Source organism: Vitis riparia, chromosome 17, assembly GCF_004353265.1.
Source record: "Vitis riparia cultivar Riparia Gloire de Montpellier isolate 1030 chromosome 17, EGFV_Vit.rip_1.0, whole genome shotgun sequence".
NCBI classification, from domain to species: domain Eukaryota; kingdom Viridiplantae; phylum Streptophyta; class Magnoliopsida; order Vitales; family Vitaceae; genus Vitis; species Vitis riparia.
The window spans coordinates 13,446,601-13,468,827 of record NC_048447.1 but is presented as its reverse complement, the minus strand read 5'-3'; the positions used below and the strand labels follow the sequence as shown (position 1 = coordinate 13,468,827).

The 22,227-nt window shown below is 32.6% G+C and overlaps 4 protein-coding genes across 4 annotated transcripts; all 4 read left to right on the top strand.

The window, feature by feature from the left end:
• Positions 1-43: 43 nt before the first annotated feature.
• LOC117905002 (LRR receptor-like serine/threonine-protein kinase FEI 2) lies at positions 44-5,590 on the top strand. Its single transcript, XM_034817857.1, has 13 exons — positions 44-330; positions 425-560; positions 653-724; positions 816-887; positions 979-1,050; positions 1,253-1,324; positions 1,440-1,511; positions 1,890-1,996; positions 2,077-2,250; positions 2,326-2,658; positions 3,166-3,423; positions 4,948-5,081; positions 5,165-5,590. The coding sequence occupies exons 1-13, from the start codon at positions 195-197 to the stop codon at positions 5,387-5,389; spliced, it is 1,863 nt and encodes a 620-aa protein (XP_034673748.1). The 5' UTR covers positions 44-194; the 3' UTR covers positions 5,390-5,590.
• A 73-nt stretch (positions 5,591-5,663) lies between these two features.
• On the top strand, positions 5,664-6,540 carry LOC117905003 ((-)-isopiperitenol/(-)-carveol dehydrogenase, mitochondrial-like). The gene has a single exon (XM_034817858.1). The coding sequence runs from the start codon at positions 5,686-5,688 to the stop codon at positions 6,472-6,474; it is 789 nt and encodes a 262-aa protein (XP_034673749.1). The 5' UTR covers positions 5,664-5,685; the 3' UTR covers positions 6,475-6,540.
• A 7,144-nt stretch (positions 6,541-13,684) lies between these two features.
• LOC117905058 ((-)-isopiperitenol/(-)-carveol dehydrogenase, mitochondrial-like) lies at positions 13,685-14,582 on the top strand. Its single transcript, XM_034817935.1, has one exon. It carries the CDS (start codon positions 13,729-13,731, stop codon positions 14,488-14,490), a length of 762 nt encoding a protein of 253 aa, XP_034673826.1. The 5' UTR covers positions 13,685-13,728; the 3' UTR covers positions 14,491-14,582.
• A 1,577-nt stretch (positions 14,583-16,159) lies between these two features.
• LOC117905211 (nepetalactol-related short-chain-dehydrogenase/reductase 1-like) lies at positions 16,160-17,449 on the top strand. The gene has a single exon (XM_034818159.1). It carries the CDS (start codon positions 16,450-16,452, stop codon positions 17,236-17,238), a length of 789 nt encoding a protein of 262 aa, XP_034674050.1. The 5' UTR covers positions 16,160-16,449; the 3' UTR covers positions 17,239-17,449.
• Positions 17,450-22,227: the final 4,778 nt, after the last annotated feature.

The following is a 22,227-nucleotide window of genomic DNA, read 5'->3' as shown; positions in this document are numbered from 1 at the left end:
GGACACTCACCCACACTGCCCAAGAAAATGTACACACAAAAAGACACTTTCCCTCTCTCTCTAGCCTTGAAATGATTCAAATTCATAATTAAATTTCTAGTTTTCAATTTGTAATCGACCTCTATGATCACATTTCCCACCTTCTCTCTCTTTATCTCCACCGTAAGAACCTGAACTGGCTGTACAGTGACTGAATGTGCTCTAAAGGGAACTCCAGCCAGGAACCCCCTCTTCATCAAAGGATGAAAATGGGGTTGTGGATTTGGTTTTTCTCAGCAATATTGGGAGGAACCCTTTTGGGCCCTTGCTGTCTTGCTCTCTCTGAAGATGGTAAAGCCCCATTTCGCTTCATCTCTCAATTTGTGTTTTTCTTGGAAGTTACGGTTTTGGCTTAGTCTTCTTTTTGCCCTTTTTTTCTCGTCAGGTGTTACATTGTTGGAAATCAAGAGCCGTTTGAATGACAGTAGAAATTTTCTCGGTAACTGGAGGGATTCTGATGAGTTTCCATGTAAATGGACTGGTGTCTCTTGCTATCACCATGATCATCGAGTTCGTTCTATGTAGGCCACTCCCTTACTTCATTGCCAGTTCACTTGGTTTTTATATTCTTGTTCTAAACCTTTGCTGTGTTTTATCTTTTTGGGTTCTTCAGAAACCTACCTTACATGCAACTTGGAGGGATTATATCTCCAAGCATAGGCAAACTCAATAAATTGCAAAGACTGTGAGTGATAAACCCATCCTTATTCCCTGCTCAAATGCAACGAGGAAATGATGAACTTAGATATTTACAACTATTTTTTTGTTCAAAGCAGGGCACTCCACCAAAACAGCTTGCATGGGTCTATTCCTAATGAGATTGCCAATTGTGCTGAGCTCAGAGCCCTGTAAGTGAAAACGAGGGTCACTTTTTCTTCTCATTTTAGTAGTGTGCTCCGAGTGTAAATGAGATGACATGATCTAGTTTGGCACTTATAGGTACTTGAGGGCTAATTATCTTCAAGGAGGCATACCGTCAGACCTTGGAAATCTTTCATATCTCACTATACTGTAAGGCTTTTTGGTGTTAATTCAATTGTAGTTCTTTGTGTGATTAGAACACAATTATCATTACTAGTATTATTGCTTTACCTGGATTGCTGGATGTTGGGATTAACTAGAGCTTTTCGTTTTTTTTTGGTTTAGTTTCCTGTAAGGCGATCCAATTTTTTTTGGGTTTTGCTTCTTTTCTAATACTTGAAATGAAATATAGGGATTTTTCAAGCAATTCATTAAAGGGTGCCATACCATCCTCACTGGGTCGCCTCAAACGGCTGCGCTATTTGTAAGTTCAAATAGAATTGAGCAATATTGTGATGAATTTTTAAAAATTTGATCCTAGACCAGTTCCAAGGAATCAGATGGTTGCCTAATACCGTATTTGCTGCCATTCATCTCAGGAACTTATCTACAAACTTCCTTTCTGGTGAAATCCCAGATGTTGGAGTCCTAAGCACTTTTGACAACAAGTCGTAAGTAGCATCATTCCAACCAATTATACCTCTATAGTTGATGTATTATAGTTGATCAAGTACTTGGTGTCAAGATGTGGATGAATTATAAAGTTCAACTGTCTACCTTTAAATTTCATATCTGAATCATTTTCATAATACATGCAAGTTGTGTTTACGACAAGAACAATGTAATGTTATATTGGGTCATGGAAATTAACTGAGTAATTAAACTGGTGGATACTTTGAATGCTGATGTGTGTTTGACATTTAGATGTATCTTCTTAAAATTGTCTTGTCCATTGGAAGTTTCGATCTATGGAATGATGGAATAGCGAGTGCACTGTGTCAGACTCCATTTTGTATTTAGTTGTTTAAATTGTCTTCCTTTTTGCACAGTTTTATTGGAAATTTGGATTTGTGTGGTCAACAAGTGCACAAGCCATGTCGGACCTCACTGGGATTCCCTGCAGTGCTACCCCATGCTGAAAGTGATGAAGCTGCAGGTAAGTTGGATCTTTTGAATTTTAATTGGATGAAAAATGGTCCAGATGCTAATAATATCCCTTTGAGGGGGTTTTTGCAGTCCCTGTTAAACGATCAGCTCATTTCACCAAAGGTGTGTTGATTGGTGCAATGTCTACTATGGCTCTTGTGCTTGTCATGCTTCTTGCATTCCTCTGGGTTTGTTTCTTATCAAAGAAAGAAAGAGCTTCCAGGAAATATACCGAAGTTAAAAAGCAAGTTCATCAAGAACCACGTAAGTTAGATACTGTAAGAGTCTGTGTTCTCATTTTGTCTTTTTATTGATGCTAACCTCTTGAATCTTTTGTAGGCACCAAGCTTATTACTTTCCATGGTGATCTTCCATATCCCTCGTGTGAGATCATAGAGAAGCTGGAAGCTCTTGATGAAGAGGATGTTGTGGGTTCAGGGGGATTTGGTACTGTATATCGAATGGTCATGAATGACTGTGGTACATTTGCTGTGAAAAGAATTGATCGGAGTCGTGAAGGATCTGATAAAGTATTTGAGAGGGAGTTGGAGATCTTGGGTAGCATAAAGCACATAAATCTAGTTAACCTGCGAGGTTACTGCAGGCTTCCCACTTCAAAGCTGCTTATATATGATTATTTGGCTTTGGGCAGCTTAGATGATTTTTTGCATGGTATGTTTCATCAGTTAATTGACAAACAGTCTTTACTAGTATACCAAATCATGAATGACCAGATGCATGTGAAAAAAAAAATAAATCATTGCCTTTTAGCAGCATATAAGAAAACAATTTGATAGTTTTCAAGATCAATATTTGGTTTTTTCTTGCCCTCAGATGAGAATAAGGCCGATTGATAGTTTTCATAATCAGCACTTGTATGGAAAAAATGTTCAAAATCAATATTATCCATGATTTAAGAAAATTTTGGCACCAAGAGAGATATATGGAAGCATTTTGTTGAATTGTTCATTCTGCATCCTCTAATTGATGCTTCCAATGTTGTTTTGGAGGTTATCCTCTATTCCTTTCTGAAAAAGCTAAAATTTTTAGAATTGAACCTTGCAGAATTAGCCTTATTTTATGGTGAAAAGCTTTCTTATTTTCCAATCATTCAAAGGGTATGTGGATGAACAAGTTCTTGAAATGATTCCTAACTTCATTCTTGCATGTTTTCCTCAGAACATGGTGGACAAGATGAGCGGTCCCTTAATTGGAGTGCTCGTTTAAACATAGCCCTGGGTTCTGCCCGGGGGTTGGCATATTTGCATCATGATTGCAGCCCAAGGATAGTTCATCGTGACATAAAATCCAGCAACATACTCCTTGATGAAAATTTAGAGCCTCACGTTTCTGACTTTGGTCTTGCCAAACTTTTGGTAGATGAGGATGCGCATATCACGACTGTTGTTGCTGGCACTTTTGGCTATTTGGCACCAGGTGTGTTTTTGTATTATTTTTCATGTCTTATCATATTGGGTTGGCATTTTTGTTGTGTAATACAATTATGGATCTAACAAGCATGCAATTTTGTGTTTTTTGTTTTTCTCAAACAAAAAAAAATCCGCTGGATAAGAACCATGGTGACTATGTGGTCAAATCATGATACATAAAAGGAAATACTACTTCAGGTTTCCTTACAGCTGTTGTTATATGATCATAGAAACCTATGTAATTTTGCTCTTTAGAATTCTGTGACAAAAATGAAGGTAGATTGTAATCATTTTTGTATAGCTTATTGATCAAGCAATATACTAATACTGGAGAAACACAATTTGGTGGTCCATGGATAAAGGTGATCCATGGTTAAGATTAAGACCATCTGTCCAAAAGTATGAGAAACTATATTTTGTTGAAACGCATGCCCTGAACTTAATAATGGACTGTTAGGCAAGTTGTCAAGTTTTGCTCACAAGTTCTAGTAAAACTTGTCATTTGAAGAGATGAGTTACGTGTATTCTTGTTGGCACACATACTACTCCTGAAGTACTGCTGTGACTGATGATCACTACAATTGCATGCATATGCTTCTTGAGATGATGCAACATTCAAAATAGCTGTCAAAATCTTGGATACACAAGTTTATTTTTAATGTAAAACAATATGTTGCCATTATCATCTTAAGCATATCCAACCTTATGCCATATAATATCATAGAATGTGATACTGCAACTCAAAACACCTTTAACATTTTTACTAATTTCTTTGAAGAAATCAAATTTGTGAGTAATTTCCTGAAAAGATTATATTTTCATCGTCTGTTCATCATTCAAAATGTACTTTAATGCTAGAAACAGGTGGCAAAAAAGAAAGGAAGGGGGCAATATTGAAGTTTAATTGTAATCATGATCTCAATGGACAAGGTGTCATGTCAATTATTTGAATATCATTTGAGTCTTATGATTGATTGAAGTCTTTTGCTTACATGTATGGATTATGTTTTATCACAATTTGTTCCGTAAACCCCATGAATAAGGTGTCATCATGTCAATTATTTGAATATCATTCGAGTCTTAATGACGGCGGTTGAAGTTTTATCATAATTTGTTCATTGTAACGATTAGAAGAAATAATGGTTAGAAACTAGTCAGAACTTATAAATAAAATTATAGTTAAAAAGTTCAGGAAGTTTATTTTCAGGAGTATGATTCCATGTATGCATTAAAAGATCATATTTTGACAAGTTAATTTCACAAAGGCTTTACTGTTCAATTGTTTCGAGATTATGATATTGACGAATATTATATTTACCCCATTGAGCTTTTCATTCTTCAGTTGTGTGTGAGATACAGGAAAGTGGTTGTGGTGATGATTATTCTCCATGCAATGTATTCCTATTGTCTATATTTCCCCAACATTTAATTTCTTCCATGCTTGTATGGATAAATAGAAAGTGTATATTCCCCCAAGGAATGCTTGTATCCTATAAGCTTGATTGATTGTTATGCAATTTCATGGAAGCAGAGTATCTGCAAAGTGGAAGAGCAACAGAGAAATCAGATGTCTATAGCTTTGGAGTTCTTTTGTTAGAGCTTGTGACTGGAAAGAGGCCTACTGATCCAACTTTCGTCAAGAGAGGTTTAAATGTTGTTGGCTGGGTAAGCTTCAAAAATTTCCCTTGAAGATGTATGATCTTCTGGAAAATGTACAAAATTTGTAACCATGGGTTCAAAATTTGCAGATGAACACCCTATTGAAAGAGAATCGGTTGGAGGATGTAGTAGATAAAAGGTGCAGAGACGCTGAAGTTGAAACTGTAGAAGCTATTCTTGATATAGCGGGAAGGTGCACCGATGCAAACCCAGACGATCGGCCATCAATGAGCCAGGTGTTGCAGCTGCTAGAGCAAGAAGTTATGTCACCATGCCCCAGTGATTTCTACGAGTCCCATTCAGACTACTGTTAAAAATGATAGACAAACCATATGTATGCATTGTGGTAGATGTATTGTTGCTTCACCATATTTTTATTTACTTCATACCCCTATCTATGGGCCCCCCCTTGTATAATATTTGCTTGCTAATGATGGAATTTCTGTAGATGCCTTGGATTTTCCAAGGGCATCCTGTGAAAATGTCTGTCTTCTCGCCTAGAGAACATTTACAAAGGAATGGACCTACATTATTAATTTTGCACATTATTTATACTAGTTAGTCATGATCCCCCCACAGCAGCTCTCACTGGCTGAGTCTGAAATTTGCAATGGCAGACCGCCCACCGTCCCAAAACAACCTGGAGGGTAAAGTGGCCATCATCACCGGCGGCGCCAGCGGCATTGGCGAGGCAACGGCGCGTCACTTCGCCATCCATGGTGCACGCGCTATTGTGATCGCTGACATCCAAGCCGAGAAGGGTCAACTGGTCGCAGAATCGATTGGTTTGCATCGTTGCCGGTTCATCCTTTGTGACGTGACAGACGAGCAGCAGGTCAAGGCCCTCGTTGAATCAACCGTCCGGGTTTACGGACAACTCGACGTCATGTTCTGCAACGCTGGAATCATGAGTGTAGGTATGCAGGATGTACTCGATTTCGACTTATCGGCCTACGATACGTTGTTCGCGATCAACGTACGTGGCGTGGCAGCGAGTGTGAAGCACGCAGCGCGTGCGATGGTGGAGGGTAAGGTGAAGGGAAGCATAATATGTACAGCGAGCGTCTCCGCCAGCACAGGGAGCGACAAGTTCATAGATTACGTGATGTCGAAGATGGCAGTGCTGGGGCTGGTGAAGTCGGCGAGTAGACAGCTGGGCGCGTATGGAATACGGGTGAATAGCGTTTCGCCGGGGGCGGTGGCGACGCCGCTGCTGTGCGAGAAGTTTCAGATGAGCGCGGCGGAGGTGGAGAATAATTTCGAACAGTATATGTCCTTGAAGGGTGCTGGGCCAATGAAAGAAAAAGACGTGGCTGATGCTGTGTTGTTTCTTGCTTCTGACAATTCAAAGTTTGTCACAGGCCATAACTTGATCGTCGACGGCGGCTACCCATATTGATCGCCGATCATCTTCTCCTTTTAATCTAAAAATTAATAAATAAATAAAATAATTGAAATTTTATCACTGCTATTCCATCTTTGACTAAGATTGATGTTCTTGCATACCTAATCTGCCGTGTTCTTTACTTTATATTGATATTAAACCTAATCGTTAACATCAGTCCTTATAAATTAAATTTTTCTAGAAATTACTTATTGGAGTTACCAAAAACCCAACCACTGAGACAATGATCTAAAACGTTGACCTAACCAACTGACTTGCCCCTAAAGATAACGTAACTGTTACACAAAAGTCAACAGAGAATACCAACAGACCTATAAGAGTAATCGTGTCCCTATGTGAAAAAATATATTAAAATAAATTTTAAAATGAGAAATTTAAGACTCACTCAAATCTTTCTCCTTTTTTTATGGACCCACAACATTAATACAACATGTTAAGACTTGGATGTACTTAAAACTCATGACAAAATAATAATAATAAAAAAAAATCTACTTTTTATTATATAATTATCAAATATAATTTTAATTTTAATTTTTAAAAACAAAAAAAACATAATTAAAATTTCTAAATATATTTAATATTTAAAAAAACTAAAATCATATTTTTAATATTAATAAATAAAGAAATGTTTTTTCTATTTCTAAAAATAATAAGAATAAATCTCTAAGGTTATATTTGGTAGTTGGATATAGCATGAGATAGGATAAGAGATTCATCTACTATCTTATCTCGGTTTGGTTGATGATAAGATAAAATAAATTATTTTTTTATTTGTCTTATTTCTAGTCAAAGATTACTTAATATAGAATAAAAGAAGTTTTTGGATGATGATGAAATAAGATAATTTATTTAATTACTTATTCTGTCTTATATTCAACTAAACATAGAATAAATATAGAAGTTGAATATAAGATAGAATAAGATAAGTGTGAAATATAATATACATCTCTTTTTTATCTTTCTATATAGGATATGCTAATCCTATATTAAGATATAAGATACGTATATCCATATATCATAAATATATTTATTTTTTTATATTACTTATTTTATAAAATAAATATTTTTCTCATAATATTAAATTTGTGATTAAAAATAAGAACTAAAAAAATATTTGTAAAATAATATTAATATATATAATTATTTTTATATATTGAATATAATAATATAAAAAAATATTTATAAAGTTCAAATATTTTAAGCATAAATATTGTTAAAAGTAAGAACTTTCATTTCTTTTATATAGAAAAATTGGAATGCAATATTATTATTTTTAAAATTAAAAATAATATATATATATATATATATAAGGATCAAGGTGTCTTCATGCGTTTGCAAAACCTAATCAACATCTATGGGAGGGAAAGTGAAAGTGATTGTGTCGTCGATTGGACACACTTCCTTCTGCGAAGGTGCCTTGGACAAAACTAATTTGTTCTATTATAGAAGCCGTATTGAGCAACCTTCACCTTTGCCACCTAAAGTTGTGTTTGTCATCTATTGGACCACTGTGTATATAGTTAATAATAACCCTGGGGGCTGCCGAAGATGTAGGGGCTTGAGCAGCTGCCTCTGGTGCTGCTTGCTGTGCGAATGTACTGCTTAAGGTGCCCAACCCTGATGAGTTTTTTCACTAAGTAATGTAGACTCTTACATTATTCAATGGTGTGACTATGATCCATATGGTAAGAACACCTTTTATTCCGGTCTCGTCTATCCAGATCTGTTTTGATTGACTCCGACCATCCGAAGTCTGACAAGTCACGAATTTGCGGGAGGAGTTTCTCTTAGGAGATACTTAAGGGAGTGAGTCTCTCCTGCTACTATTGTCGATTGTCTTGCCTTTTGCTATCTTGCCTTGTTTGGTTAGAAGGCTTGGAACTCCTTACTTTATCGGGCAATTGATTGATGACCAAACTTGTTGAGAGGTTGCTCAAACATTATCTTTGAGCATAAAATACTTGTTTGCCTACGTAAATAGGTCATCCATTGTTATGGGCGGCTTTTTCGTGAGGGACTCGAAAATGGAGTGCCTGGATTGGGCTAATGCTTCTCTTGAAAATCCGTAAGATGATGTCCATACTGTAGGATTCAACTTGAAGCACCACTTGCCCTAACTGCTTCATGAAAGCCCTTAACAACTCGTTCACCTACCACTTGCCCGAACCACTTGCTATTTCATCTTTGACTAATATTGATGTTCTTGCATACCTAATCTGCCGTGTTCTTTACTTTATATTGATATTACACCTAATAGTTAGCATCAGTCCTTATAAATTAATTTTTTTTCTAGAAATTACTTATTGGAGTTACCTAAAATCCAACCACAGAGACAATGATCTAAAACGTTAACCCAACCAACTCACTTGCCCCCTAAAATAACGTAACTGTTCTTATACATGGACACAAAAGTCAACAAAGGATACAAACAGGCCTACAAGAGTAATCGTGTCCCTTTGTGAAAAAATATATTAAAATAAATTTTAAAATGAGAAATTTAAGACTCACTCAAATCTTTCTCCTTTTTATTTTATTTTTTTATGGACCCACAACATTAAAACGACATGTTAACACTTGGATGTACTTAAAACTCATGACAAAATATTAAAAAAAAAAGAAAAAGAAATCTACTTTTTATTATATAATTATCAAATATGATTTTATTTTTTATTTTTAAAAACAAATAAATAATTAAAATTTTTAAATATATTTAATATTTATAAAACTAAAATCATATTTTTAATATTAATAAATAAAAACTTGTTTTTTCAATCTATATAAATAATAAGAATAAATCCCTAAAGTTATATTTGGTAGTTGGATATAGCGATAGGATATGAAAACCTTGGTTATCTTATCCATGTTTAGTTTGTGATATGATAAAATAAGTTATCTTTTTACTTGTCTTATTTCTAGCCAAAGATTGTTGAATATGTTAGAATGGATAATCCCATGTTTTTGGATGTAATTTATTCAATAACTTATTCTATCTTATATTTAACTAAATATAAAATAAGATAAGTGTGAAATATAATATTCATCTCTTTTTTATCTTTCTATATAGGATATGTTAATCCTATATTAAGATATAAAATATGTATATCCTATATATCATAAATTTATTTATTTTTTTATATTACTTATTTTATAAAATAAATATTTTTTATCATAATATTAAATTTGTGATTAAAAATAAGAACTAAAAAATATTTGTAAAATAATATTAATATATATAATTATTTTATATATTGAATACAATAATATAAAAAAATATTTATAAAGTTCAAATATTTTAAGCATAAATATTGTTAAAAGTAAGAAATTTCATTTCTTTTATATAGAAAATATTGGAATGCAATTTTATTATTTTGAAAATTAAAAAATAATATATATATATATATAAAAGGGATCAAAGTGTCTTCATGCGGTTGCAAAACCTGATTGACATCTATGAAAGGGAAAGTGATTGTGTCATCGACTGGACACACACTTCCTTCTGCGAAGGTGCCTTGCACATAATTAATATGTTATCTTATAGAAGCCGCGTGGAGCAACCTTCGCCTTTGCCACCTAGAGTTATGTTTGTCATCTATTAGACCTCTGTGTATATAGTTAATGACAACCTTGAGAGCTGTCGAAGATGCAGGAGCTTGAGCGGCTACCTCTGGTGCTACTTGTTGTGCGGATGTACTACTTAAGGTGCTCGACTTTGATGAGTTTTTTCACCAAGTAATGCAAACTCTTGCATTATTCAGTGGTGTGACCATGATCTCTATGGTAAGAACACCTTTTGTTTCGGTCCCGTCTATCCAGATCTATCTTGATTGGCTCCAACCATTTGAAGTTTGACAAGTTGTGGATTTATGGGAGGAGTTTGATGACCCTCTCAACCACCAAGGCAACAACAAGCGGGAGTGCCAGCGACGCGAGCCCCGCCCGACTCTATCAGTCGATGGTTGGATGACATGTTCTTCACACCAATCGACCTCCATATTATTAGTTATGAGCCGCCCAGAGGGTTTGTAGTGTCAAGTTCACAATGTACGACGGAACGAGCGACTCATTTGACCATATCATGCACTTCAGACAGCTCATGACTCTCGACATAGGGAATTATGCGTTGATGTGCAAGGTTTTTTGGGCTAGCCTACATGGCCAAGCTCTCTCTTGGTTCCATCGTCTCTCATAGAATTTCGTGAACACATTTTGAGACATCTAGAAGCCTTTGTAGGCCACTACTTATGTTCTGCTCACCAAAAGCAGAATATAAGCACCCTGCAGAACATCAAGTTGTAGGAATGAGATGTTAAGGGATTTCATGAAGCGGTTCGGGCAAGTAGTGCTTCAAGTTGAATCTTGTAGTATGGACATCATCTTACAGATCTTCAAGCGAAGCATTAGCCCAACCTGGACACTCCATTTTTTGAGTCCCTCTCAAAGAAGCCTCCCATAACAATAGATGACCTATTCAAGTAGGCGGACAAGTATTCCATGCTCGAAAATAACATTCGAGCAGCCTCTCAACAAGTCTTGGTCATCAATCAGTTGGCCAAGAATGATAAAGTAAAGAGTTCTAAGCTTTCTAACTAAACGAGGCAAGGTAGCAGAAGGCAAGACAATCGACAACAATAGCAGGAGAGACTCAGTCCCCTAAATATCTATGGTTATTGCGGTTGGCTGACCTAGACGTGCTTTCAAGGTCTCTAACATGCATGGTTGCCTCTCCACCTGGTGCTTGGGGTCCCAATCGGGCTTGCATTGCATTAGATAAATGTGACCCTTTTCGCACCTTATTTTCCTTTTGATGCCAGGGTAGAGCTGGTGCATTCGTCCGACTGTGTTTGATGAGCTGACGAAGGCTCCTCATCAGATTGTCTTGAGTAGATGTTGGATGAGAACTTTGTACCCTCGAGGAAAGATGTTTCAACAGTTCGTCGTGAGGTTGTTTATTGGCTTTGAGTGTGCCGACTTTGAGAGGGGCCCACTATTGACATTTGAGTTTGCAACTCTTCGTTCTCTTCTATTAATCATTTTGTTTAGCGAAATTGAGTTTGCATCCGTCGCTCAATTTCTCATTGGCGTATTTCCATCCTTTCGTGCTAGACAAAATAGTCTTCATCACGCATAGCTGATGATTGGTTTCTAGAGGGTGTTTACATCTTTAGTCAGTTTCCACAGATGTCGTCAATGTTGGTGTTGTGCCAACTAGATGCATACCCGTTTAGCTTCACCAGAGTCAGATGGATTGCTTCCCTGCACAAAATGATGTTTGGATATGTGGTCCGGGCACGCCCCTCCGAAACTTAAGTCAGAATCTAGCAAGAGTGAATCCAACTTTTTGAATGACTATGTGCACGCGTACCTTTTTCATGTTTCTGGAGAGGTTTTTATAAAACTTATGATACCATTGTCGCAACGTTGATTGTGCATTCATGCCTTAATAAGATAAACAACGTCATTTTCTCAGCGCGCATTAGACAATCATGCCAAATAAGAGTTGTTGATTTGTGTCATTTGTTGTTTGTCTTCCAAGAATTCCAAACCATGTTGTTGACTGTGCATTTATATTTGCTAATGTCGTCGATTGCGTGTAACGATTGGGTGACATTGATTTTTAGATGTAAATGTCGTTTTTATTATCGCTCAGGCATTGCTGGTGATTAATCATTCGTCTAATGCCTGGAATTTCCGACTAGCTTGGTTTGTCCATCTGAAAGTCTCAAGTCGGTTTGGTCTGTCAATTCCATCTAGCATTGGGGAAGAAGGAAATATATTTTTCCTCTTGCGCCAGACAGAGCTTGTCTTGGTCTAAACAAATTGCTCCAAGACGGCTTATCTGCTTACCTTGGACGACCAAAAGGTCTTGAGCCTATGAAAGACACATGGAGGGAAGCTTCCCACGATGTATTTCCTATTTAATAAAATATGATAACTCAGGATATATATATTTTATTGTATGCTACCAATCAAACATAGTCCTGTTCCAAATAAAATTTTGGTAAGGTTACATGCATCATCATTTTTATTATCTATTTTTGTTGTCCAATTTAATTGAATGGTTTAAAAAAGGTAATAATTAGAAAATACAAATAAGTAATATTATTGTTTCATCACTTTTACCATTATAAATTGATCATTTTTTTTTGTTAAATCTTAATTTCATTCATTATTTTAATGATAACTAATAGTTTATAAAGTTAATACAACATATTTGATTAATTTGAAATTTCATCAAATACATCCTTTATTTTGAGTAAGCGAGAGGTGAATGATTATAATAAGTGAAAAACATATGAAGGTTATTTTATGAAATTTTAAAATAATAGGGATTAAGTGTACATAACCACAACTTTAGAATAGGAAAATGAAATTTAACACACATAATTTATATTATATCTATAATAAATAGATAAAATGGAGCTCTTTTATAAAAGGAAAATGTTATTAAGAGGAATCGACCATGATATATACATGTATCCAAATATTAAACTATATCTTGTATGTTATCTTATAAGCTTAGCTAAATCCATATTGTACAAAAATGGAATATAATAGGTCTAAATATGGAAAAACATTTGTTCCTTTTGTTTCCAAAAGAAACATTCAAAACATTAAAAATGGAAAAGAATATTAAAAATGCTTTAGATAATGATTCTACTCCAAATATTTTTAGTAGAAGTACTTTTAGGAGAATCACCAATTAAAGGTTATTTAAAATTTAATAATTAATTTGTTAAAAAGATGGCTAAAGTTTATTACCATGAATGAATTTACTTATTTTATTTGATAATTAGTAAGTTGAGACCGATAAAAGTAGAAAACATGAAGAGACAAGATGTCAAGATTAAAACTTGTCTTCAAAGTATTTTGAAAAATAATTTTTTAGAATAGTTTTTAAAAAATTATTCTCTTATCATGTTTTATAGAATAAACGATGAGTTGAAACCTAAAATATTTTTAACTCTTTTAAATATGTTTTAAAAATAACTTGTAGATATATTATTTTGTTTTTAGTGATTTTTTATATTGATATAATTATTTTTAAATATAAGTAAAAAATATATTTTTTAAACTGGTTTTTTATTTCCTAGTTAGCAAATGTGGTTCTATTTTATTTTATTTATTTTTAACTATTTTAGAAGGTAATTACCAAACAAGTCTCAAATCTTAAATCTTATAAATTTTGTCAATCCATATCAATTCCAAGTGCTTGATGAAAAGAAAATAACAGATCAGACGCCATTCAAAATGAAGCTGGAGGGTAAAGTGGCGATCATAACCGGCGGTGCAAGCGGTATCGGCGAGGCGACGGCGCGTCGCTTTGCGGAGCATGGCGCACGCGCTGTCGTGATTGCTGACATTCAAGACGAGCAGGGCCAGCGAGTGGCCGAATCGATTGGGTTGCATCGCTGCAGGTACATCCACTGTAACGTCACTGACGAGCAGCAGATCAAGGACCTGGTGGAATCAACGGTCCAGATGTATGGGCAACTGGATATCATGTTCAGCAATGCCGGGATAAGTGGAGGGGACCAGCCCATACTCGACCTGGACCTGTTAGCTTACGACGCGTCGTCAGCAGTGAACGCACGGGGCATGGCGGCGTGCGTGAAGCACGCGGCGCGTGCGATGGTGAAGGGTGGGGTGAAAGGGAGCATAGTGTGCACTGGGAGCATACTCGCTTCGGGGGGGCCCGTGAAATTCACGGACTATGCAATGGCGAAGAGCGCAATATTAGGGCTGGTGAAGTCGGCGAGCAGGCAGCTGGGCGCGTACGGAATAAGGGTGAACAGCGTGTCGCCGGGGGGCGTGGCGACGCCGCTGTTGTGCAAAACGCTCCAGATGGGCGCAGAGGAGTTGGAAACTCTACTGGATAAGTACAAGTGCTTGCAAGGAAAAGGGCCAATGAAAGAGAAAAACGTGGCGGATGTTGTGTCGTTCCTTGCTTCAGAGGAGTCAGCCTTCGTCACTGGACATGACTTGATCGTGGACGGTGGCCACCCACACTGACCGCTAGGCCTATCATCATATGCTGTGTTACCTTCTTCCGTTTATGGATTCTCTTAAATTTCAAATAAATTCATGGGAATGGGATAAATCTAGGAATCCAAGTCTTCCTCATTTTCCACACTTCACCATATGACTTTGAAAATAAAAAAATATTTTATTATTATCAGAAATTTAAATAAAAATCGAAAATATAAGAAAAAATTATTTAAAACTTGAATTTTTTTTAAATAATCAAACAATCAAAAGTTGATGTATTAAATATTTAATATGAGATACTCGTATTATATTAATTATGAATTAACAGAAAAATTAATATTTTTTAAAATTTACAAAACTAATTAATGTTTAAAGAATTTGACATTTTTAAGTTATAAATTAATTTCCAAACTTATCTAAATCATAAATTAATTACATATTTGAATTATACCTTGGCATAAATTATCTTGGGCTAAGCATCTTCTCAAGCCGTTGGATTACATACAATGAAAAGAGGCTGTTGCATAAAGGGAGGATACTTTTTTTTTTCTATTTTGTTTCTATTTTTTATGAAATGATACTACCAAATAAAATATCTACAAATATAATTAAAAGAGGAGCCACAATAATCTACTTTCTAATACAATAAAAGAAATTTGACTATCAAATAATTGAATATGTATTATAAATACCTTCTTTTGTTAACTAATCTCGTGTTTTATTTGATTTTTTGTAAATATAACAACAAACATAAAATATATAAATCTTAAAATAATTTTTAAATATCATCTGTTAATAACATAATAAAACTAAAAATATCTCTTCTTTTATTATAACAATTAATAACTATTTTTGAGTCATCCCGTTGTTTTTGGTAATATGCCATCTCTTAAATTATAATAATTATAGGGGAGATTTATGTAATAATGTGTTATCTAAAAAAATTAATTTTTTTTAAACTTTGACTTTTCACTTTTAAAGATCATTCATTTACGAAAAAACAACCCAAAAAATGTACTTAAATAATAAAAAATCCTTAACATACTAAAATTACTTTCTAACCCTTCTCATCCAACCACCAGACCCATTTTTCTTTGTCTTTTTTCTACTTTTACATTACAAGTCAAAAAGCTGATCTGAAGGGAGAAAAGGTTGAAGTCGTCCGAAGAAGGGGGGACGGAGTGGCCGACAGCAACGTCGCCAGCGATGGGTCGATGGTGATGGGTGTGCAAGTGGAAGAGAAGGAAGAAATGCAGATTTAATTTAAAAAAAAAAAAACCGAAGAAGGCTAGTTTGAACAATTGTTTCAACAATAGGCCTAAAGTTGATTTTTTGTTTATGTCAAAAGCTACTTTGACCCAAAATTCTTGATCCCACATGTCAAGCTTATTGATAAGTATGATTGAAAAAAAAAAATTATGTGGCATGATTGATTGCCACATGTCACTTTTTTATAAAAATAATAATTATGAGTTTTTTTTAATTATCATGTCAATTTAAAAGAAAAAAAGGAAATAAAAAAAGTATGGTAGTTGACGGGTAAGCCATAGAATAGGGAAAAAGTGAAAGATACTCTTAAAATTTTGTAAGCATTATTAGTGGACTGCATGGTCAGAAAATTAATTTTTAAAAAATCTATACATTTTTAGTGAAGCTTTACATGATTTCCCTCGTTATTAAAGCATTTCCTCAATCTCGAGGAGCGGATACTTTACCGACTTTTTCCCTCTCTTTCTCTATCTCCCCACGTTCTTTATTTCTTCACACTCTCTCCACAAGACTTCTGTTTCTTCCTTTCCTCTTTGATACAGGGGCAGAGCCGGAGTGCTTTAGTGAAGGACACTGGCGAGGTGGCGTTGTGCCCGTGCGGCGCAAGTTATCCTGTTGACAGTGACTGTTGATTTGGACATGCCGCTGAGGTCCGCCGCTGCAATTTGAACTGTCCATACGCACCGGCGCTTACCCTCAGCCTCAGAAAATACCATGACTGACCCTACAGCTTATAGCAAGAAGCTACAAGGAAAAGTGGTTATCATCACCGGAGGTGCCAGTGGAATCGGTGAGGGCACGGCACGTTTGTTCGCCAATCACGGTGCACGCGCCATCGTCATCGCCGACATCCAAGACCAGCTGGGCCAAGGCGTCGCCGAGTCAATCGGCTTACACTGCTGCAGGTACATCCATTGTGATGTAACCGATGAGCAGCAGATCAAAGCCATGGTGGAATCAACGGTGCACATGTACGGACAGCTTGACATAATGTTCAGCAACGCCGGAATGGTGAGTAAAAACCTCACGACCATACTGGAGCTAGATCTATCAGATTACGACACGCTGTTTGCAGTGAACGCGAGGGGCATGGCAGCGTGTGTGAAGCACGCGGCGCGTGCGATGGTGGAGGGTGGAGTTAAAGGGAGCATAGTGTGCACGGCGAGCGTGACTGCGACGATGGGGAGTGACAAGTTTATTGACTACACGATGTCCAAGCACGCGGTCTTGGGGCTGATGAGATCAGCGAGTAAACAGCTGGGCGCGTACGGAATAAGGGTGAATTGCGTGTCGCCGGCGGGAGTGGCCACTCCATTGGCATGCGATGCGGGTCAGATGGGTGTGGAGGAGACTGAGAATTATTTCGGACAGTTAATGGGTTTGAAAGGGAGGGGGGCGTTGAAAGTGAAACACGTAGCGGATGCCGTGTTGTTTCTTGCTTCCGACGATTCTGAGTTTATTACTGGTCATAACTTGGTTGTCGACGGTAATTACCGCCGGTGAGCTTGTCAGATTACAGGGGAACTCAATTCTCTCGGGTCACTATTTTTACTTTCCTTTTTGTGTTGGTGAAGTTATGTATCTTGTCGTGTTCTTATTTGTTTTGAAGCGTGTAAGATATTTTAAAAAACATTTGCTTTAAAATGTTTCCCAAAACAACTTTTCTTTTATTTTTATATTAATGAAAAAAATTAATCTCCCAGCTTTGTTATAATAGGCAAATTCAATTTCTTTAGGCATAATTAAGCTAATTTTTTTTTTAAATTTAATTAAATTGCTTTGATCTTATATATATTGAATGAGAAATAAATTTATTATAAATCTGTAAAATTATCATTCACAAAAAAAATTGTTTATGATTTAAATATATTTTACTTTTGTCCTATTTTTTTTTTCAAGAAATTTTAAATTAACAATAATAAGTTCCAATGAATATTTAAAAGTTAGAAGTCTAAAAACTTAATTCACATTTATTTTGACATCCATGTAGAATCAACATTTTCAATTAATTTTAAAAATAAAAAAATTAGGATTTCATGCTTTCTCCCAAATTACAAATTATGAAAATTAATAAATTCGTCTTAGGAATGGAACACATATTCTAATCACAAATCTATAAATTCGAACGTCACTAATTAAAAATTTTCATTCCCTCGATACAATTTATTTTTAAGAATACTTTTTTTAAAAAATAAAAAGTAAAAACAAAATTTGTTTGGATAAATAGTTTTTTAAAATAATTTTTTATTTGAATTTTGTAAATAAAAAGTTGCAAATTCAATTCAAGATTTTATTAAAACTAATTTAAAATAAATTAAAAAATAAGTTTTTAATGAATATATGAATAGTAATTGTACACACAAAATTCTTGAAGTTCTACAAATTTAACAAAACTAGTGGAAAAATAATTCAAACAAAAATTTGTGGTAATGTAATTGTGGGGTACCAACTAAATGATAATTTTCTTTGATCTTTCGGTTTAATTTTGATGCAAAACACGATGAAGAAAGTGTTTTCTTAATTTTTTTTAAAGACCACTTGCCTTTTTGTCCTTGTAGAACCTATTTGATTGTTTTGTCGATACTCTCCATTCAAAGAATTCATGATTATTTATAAGTAAAATCGGAGAATTAAATTTAAAATCCCAAAATTTGATTTATTAATTCAAAGAATTTGATTCCAATTTTAGCAACTTGTATCATTCTTTAAAAATTAAAAATTGCTAATAAAAAAATATTTATTTTTTAATTTTCTTATGACTTCAATTGAAATATTTTTCTTTTAAAAATTTGTCAACACTACAATTGTTTAATTTGTTTTATTTGCAACGTCTAATTTTATAGTCTTCCAAATTTCATCACCTATCATCCTTTTGAATAAACGCCGTGTATCACTTGTTTGTTAAATGTGTATATCACTTGTCAAGTTCAAATTCTATTCAAATAAAGTCACAATTTTGTTGATCAATTTAGTGGTCATTTAATATTATAATAAAATCATAAATTATATATATATTTTATAAGTTTTATAAAAATATGGATAGTAATGTCCTTATAATATTTTGTTATAAATAATAAATAATAAATTTAAAATAATAATTATTAATACTATTTTATTTTAAATAAATTAAAAAATAAATTTAAATTTTTAATTGTAAATGAGTTAAATTTTGGAAGAATTATGTTTTGGATCCAGTTGGGCCCAAAAATTAACATTTGATCCATATATCATGCATATTTAAGCTCAAGACCGAAACAAAGTATGAAAATTAAGATGAAGGATATTGTCTTTCATTAATCCCTAAAATACCCTTAACCCTTACATAGGCACAAGTGAGTGTGAATTTCAATTTTTTTTTTTGTATTTTTTTTCCCTTTTCTATTCCCTATTAAGTATTACTCATTTCTAACTTTTTCTTTTCTTTTTCTTCCAATCTATATTTCTATTTTATGTCAAATAAAAAACAATAATGTTTTTTTTGTTTTTCATTTTTAAAGATATTGAATCTTTTTGCTCTTATTATAAGCAATGATAAAAATTTTGAGATTTTTCATCCAAATGTTTTTTATCTTTTTGTTTAATTTTCATTTTTTATTTTAAATTTATATTACCCTTTCATTTATATTTTTCTCTTATTTTTTATATTTTCTACATTTACCATATTTTAAAAATTTTAAAAATCGACTATCACTTCACTTATATATATATCCTTTTAGCTTTTTAATTTTCAATGTTTTTATTTTAAATTTTAAAAAAAGATAAATTTATTGAAAAAAATAACTAAGATATGAAATTCTAATATTATATTAATAATTTTTCTTATCTAGATAGACTAATGCAAAGTATTTTGACTCATAACAAGAAAATTGTCAATACAATTTTTTAGTTAAACTTTAGAAATTAAATTTCAAATAAAATATATTATATAAAATTTTATCTAAAAATTATTGAAAGTGGTATTTAATTTTTTTTATTGACTTTCAAACTTATCTAATTTTTTATTTTACAAAAAAAAAAAATAGTTTTTCATTTTTTAAATAAATGAGTATAAATATATTAAAAGAATTAAAGATAATCTTAGTAAAAAATTTGATAAATATGATTATAATTTTAAATATAGATTCATTTGGATAAAATTTCACAAAAAAAAAAAAAAAAAAAAAAAGTGGAAAGAAAAAACATTGCTAAAACTACAAAAACAAAATATGCAATTACAAAATTTTGATGATGAAATTTAAAAATAAAATTCGAAACAATTCTTGAGTGAGAGAATTTGAGTGGGGAAAAAAATCTTTGAGTGGAAAAAAATGGGAAAGTTTTTCAAAATCACTTGAAATCCTTAACAAAAAGTAGTCTTGTACACCTTTATACAATTAGTAAATTCGTCTTGTACAGTTAGTGTAATACCCTTGTACAATAACTCAAATTTCATACATCATCTCATGAATATCTGATAATAGGTCGGTTAGCCATGTTTGCATTGCTTTGGTTTTAAAAAAGAAGAAAAATTGTTATATAATTTTGTTTTACAATCATCATAAGTGAGGTACTTATTTAAATGACCATATACAAGTTAGATAAAGTGTATAAGATGAATGTATGCTTAATCAATGTGTGTAAAGAATGTCATTTATCATTGGTTATGGGAAATAAACAAACAAGTTTTTCAGAATCACTTAAAATTCTTTACAAATAATAGTCTTGTACACCCTTGTACAGTTAGTATTTTGTCATGTACACTTAGTGTAAATACTTTATACAGTGACTCAAATTCCATATACCCCTTACTCAATGTGTAACCATAGGTAGGTTAACCATGTTTTCATTGATTTGTTTCAAAAAATAGTGGAAGATGGAAAAACAAAATTTTCTCTTAAACATCATTAGTGGGATAAGTATTCGAATTATCATGTGCGAGTTAAATAAAATGCCTAAGATGAGTGTGTAATAGAGGAATGTGTACCTTAAGAGTGTGCAATCCTTAGATGACAAGACAAAAAAAAAAAAGTTGTCCAAAATTGATTAAAATCTTTCACAAAGGATAGCCTTGTATACCCATTGTATAGTTAGAACATTTGCCTTGTCCAATTGAATATTTATCTTGTACAGTTAGTATAATACCCTTGTACAATAGTGTAAATTTCATCAATATGCATACATTATATGCCACATATGATGTCTGAACCATGTTTCCAATGGTTTGATTTAAAAAATGATATAAAACGTAAAAATAAAATTTTTCTCTAAATATCATTATTAAGGTAAGTATTTGAATTGTTATATGCGAGTTAAATAAAGTACATGAAATAAAAGAATTTGTGGTAGGAGAACGTATAATCTTTAGATGACAAAAAAAAAAAAAAAAAAAGTTGTTCAAAATGTACAGTTTTATGCACCCCTTGTACAATTAGTGTAATAACCTTGTATAATGATATAAATTTCATATATATGTATAAATTATATCCACATAAATGTGTAAACTATATTTACAATAGTTTGACATTTAAAATAATTAAAACAAATAAAACGTTATTTTATTTTATTTTCAATGCAAAATGTAATTAAAAATAAGACAAATAAATTACTTAAAAACTATTATTTAAGCCAAATTTATTTATTTATTTCCTTTTATTTTTGAAAATAAAGAAAAAATAATAAAAAAATTTATTTAACTATAAGAAATATGAATATAAGATCAATTAGAAAATACCAAATTTATTTATTTATTTCATTTTATTTTTGGAATTAGAGAAAAAAATAAAAAATTTATTTAACCATAAAAAATATTGATATAAGATATACTAAAAAATAGAAATAACCCCAAATTTATTTACTTATTTCATTTTTTTTATTTAAATTAGAAAGTAATTTATTTTAATAGATTAAAATGTGCACAATTGATTTATTACTTTGTTAATTATAGATATATTAAAATTTTCTATTAGACAAAAAATAAATAAAGAAAATAAAATTAAAAAGAGTAATAAATATATATATAATTTAGTTATTTAATTATTTTTCATGTAAAAGATAGTCCCACAAGAAACGCATAATTGATCAATTTCTTTGTTTAATTGTAAACATACTATATTTTTTTATATTTTATTATTAAAATAACTAATGGAAAAAAAATAAAAATGGATAATCAATGAATGAAATTTAATTCTTTTTATTATTTTCATATAAAAAATAGTACAGGTTTTCAATTTTTATTTTTAAAAATAGTTTTCATTTTTTAATTAAATGTTTTTTCAAAAAGAAAATATAAAAAATATAAATCATATTACCATTTTTTTAGAAAGTATTTTTTAAAATAGTTTTTGAACATGATTTTTCTTTATTTATAATTTAAAGTAGAAAATAATGCTGATTTTCAATTATTTATAAAAAAATTAAAAACAATTAAAAATCCTAATTGTTAAAATAAAATTATTATGGTTGCATGAATAGTGGTGCAATAAAGACAAAAAAAGATTATGTGAAAAGTCATCG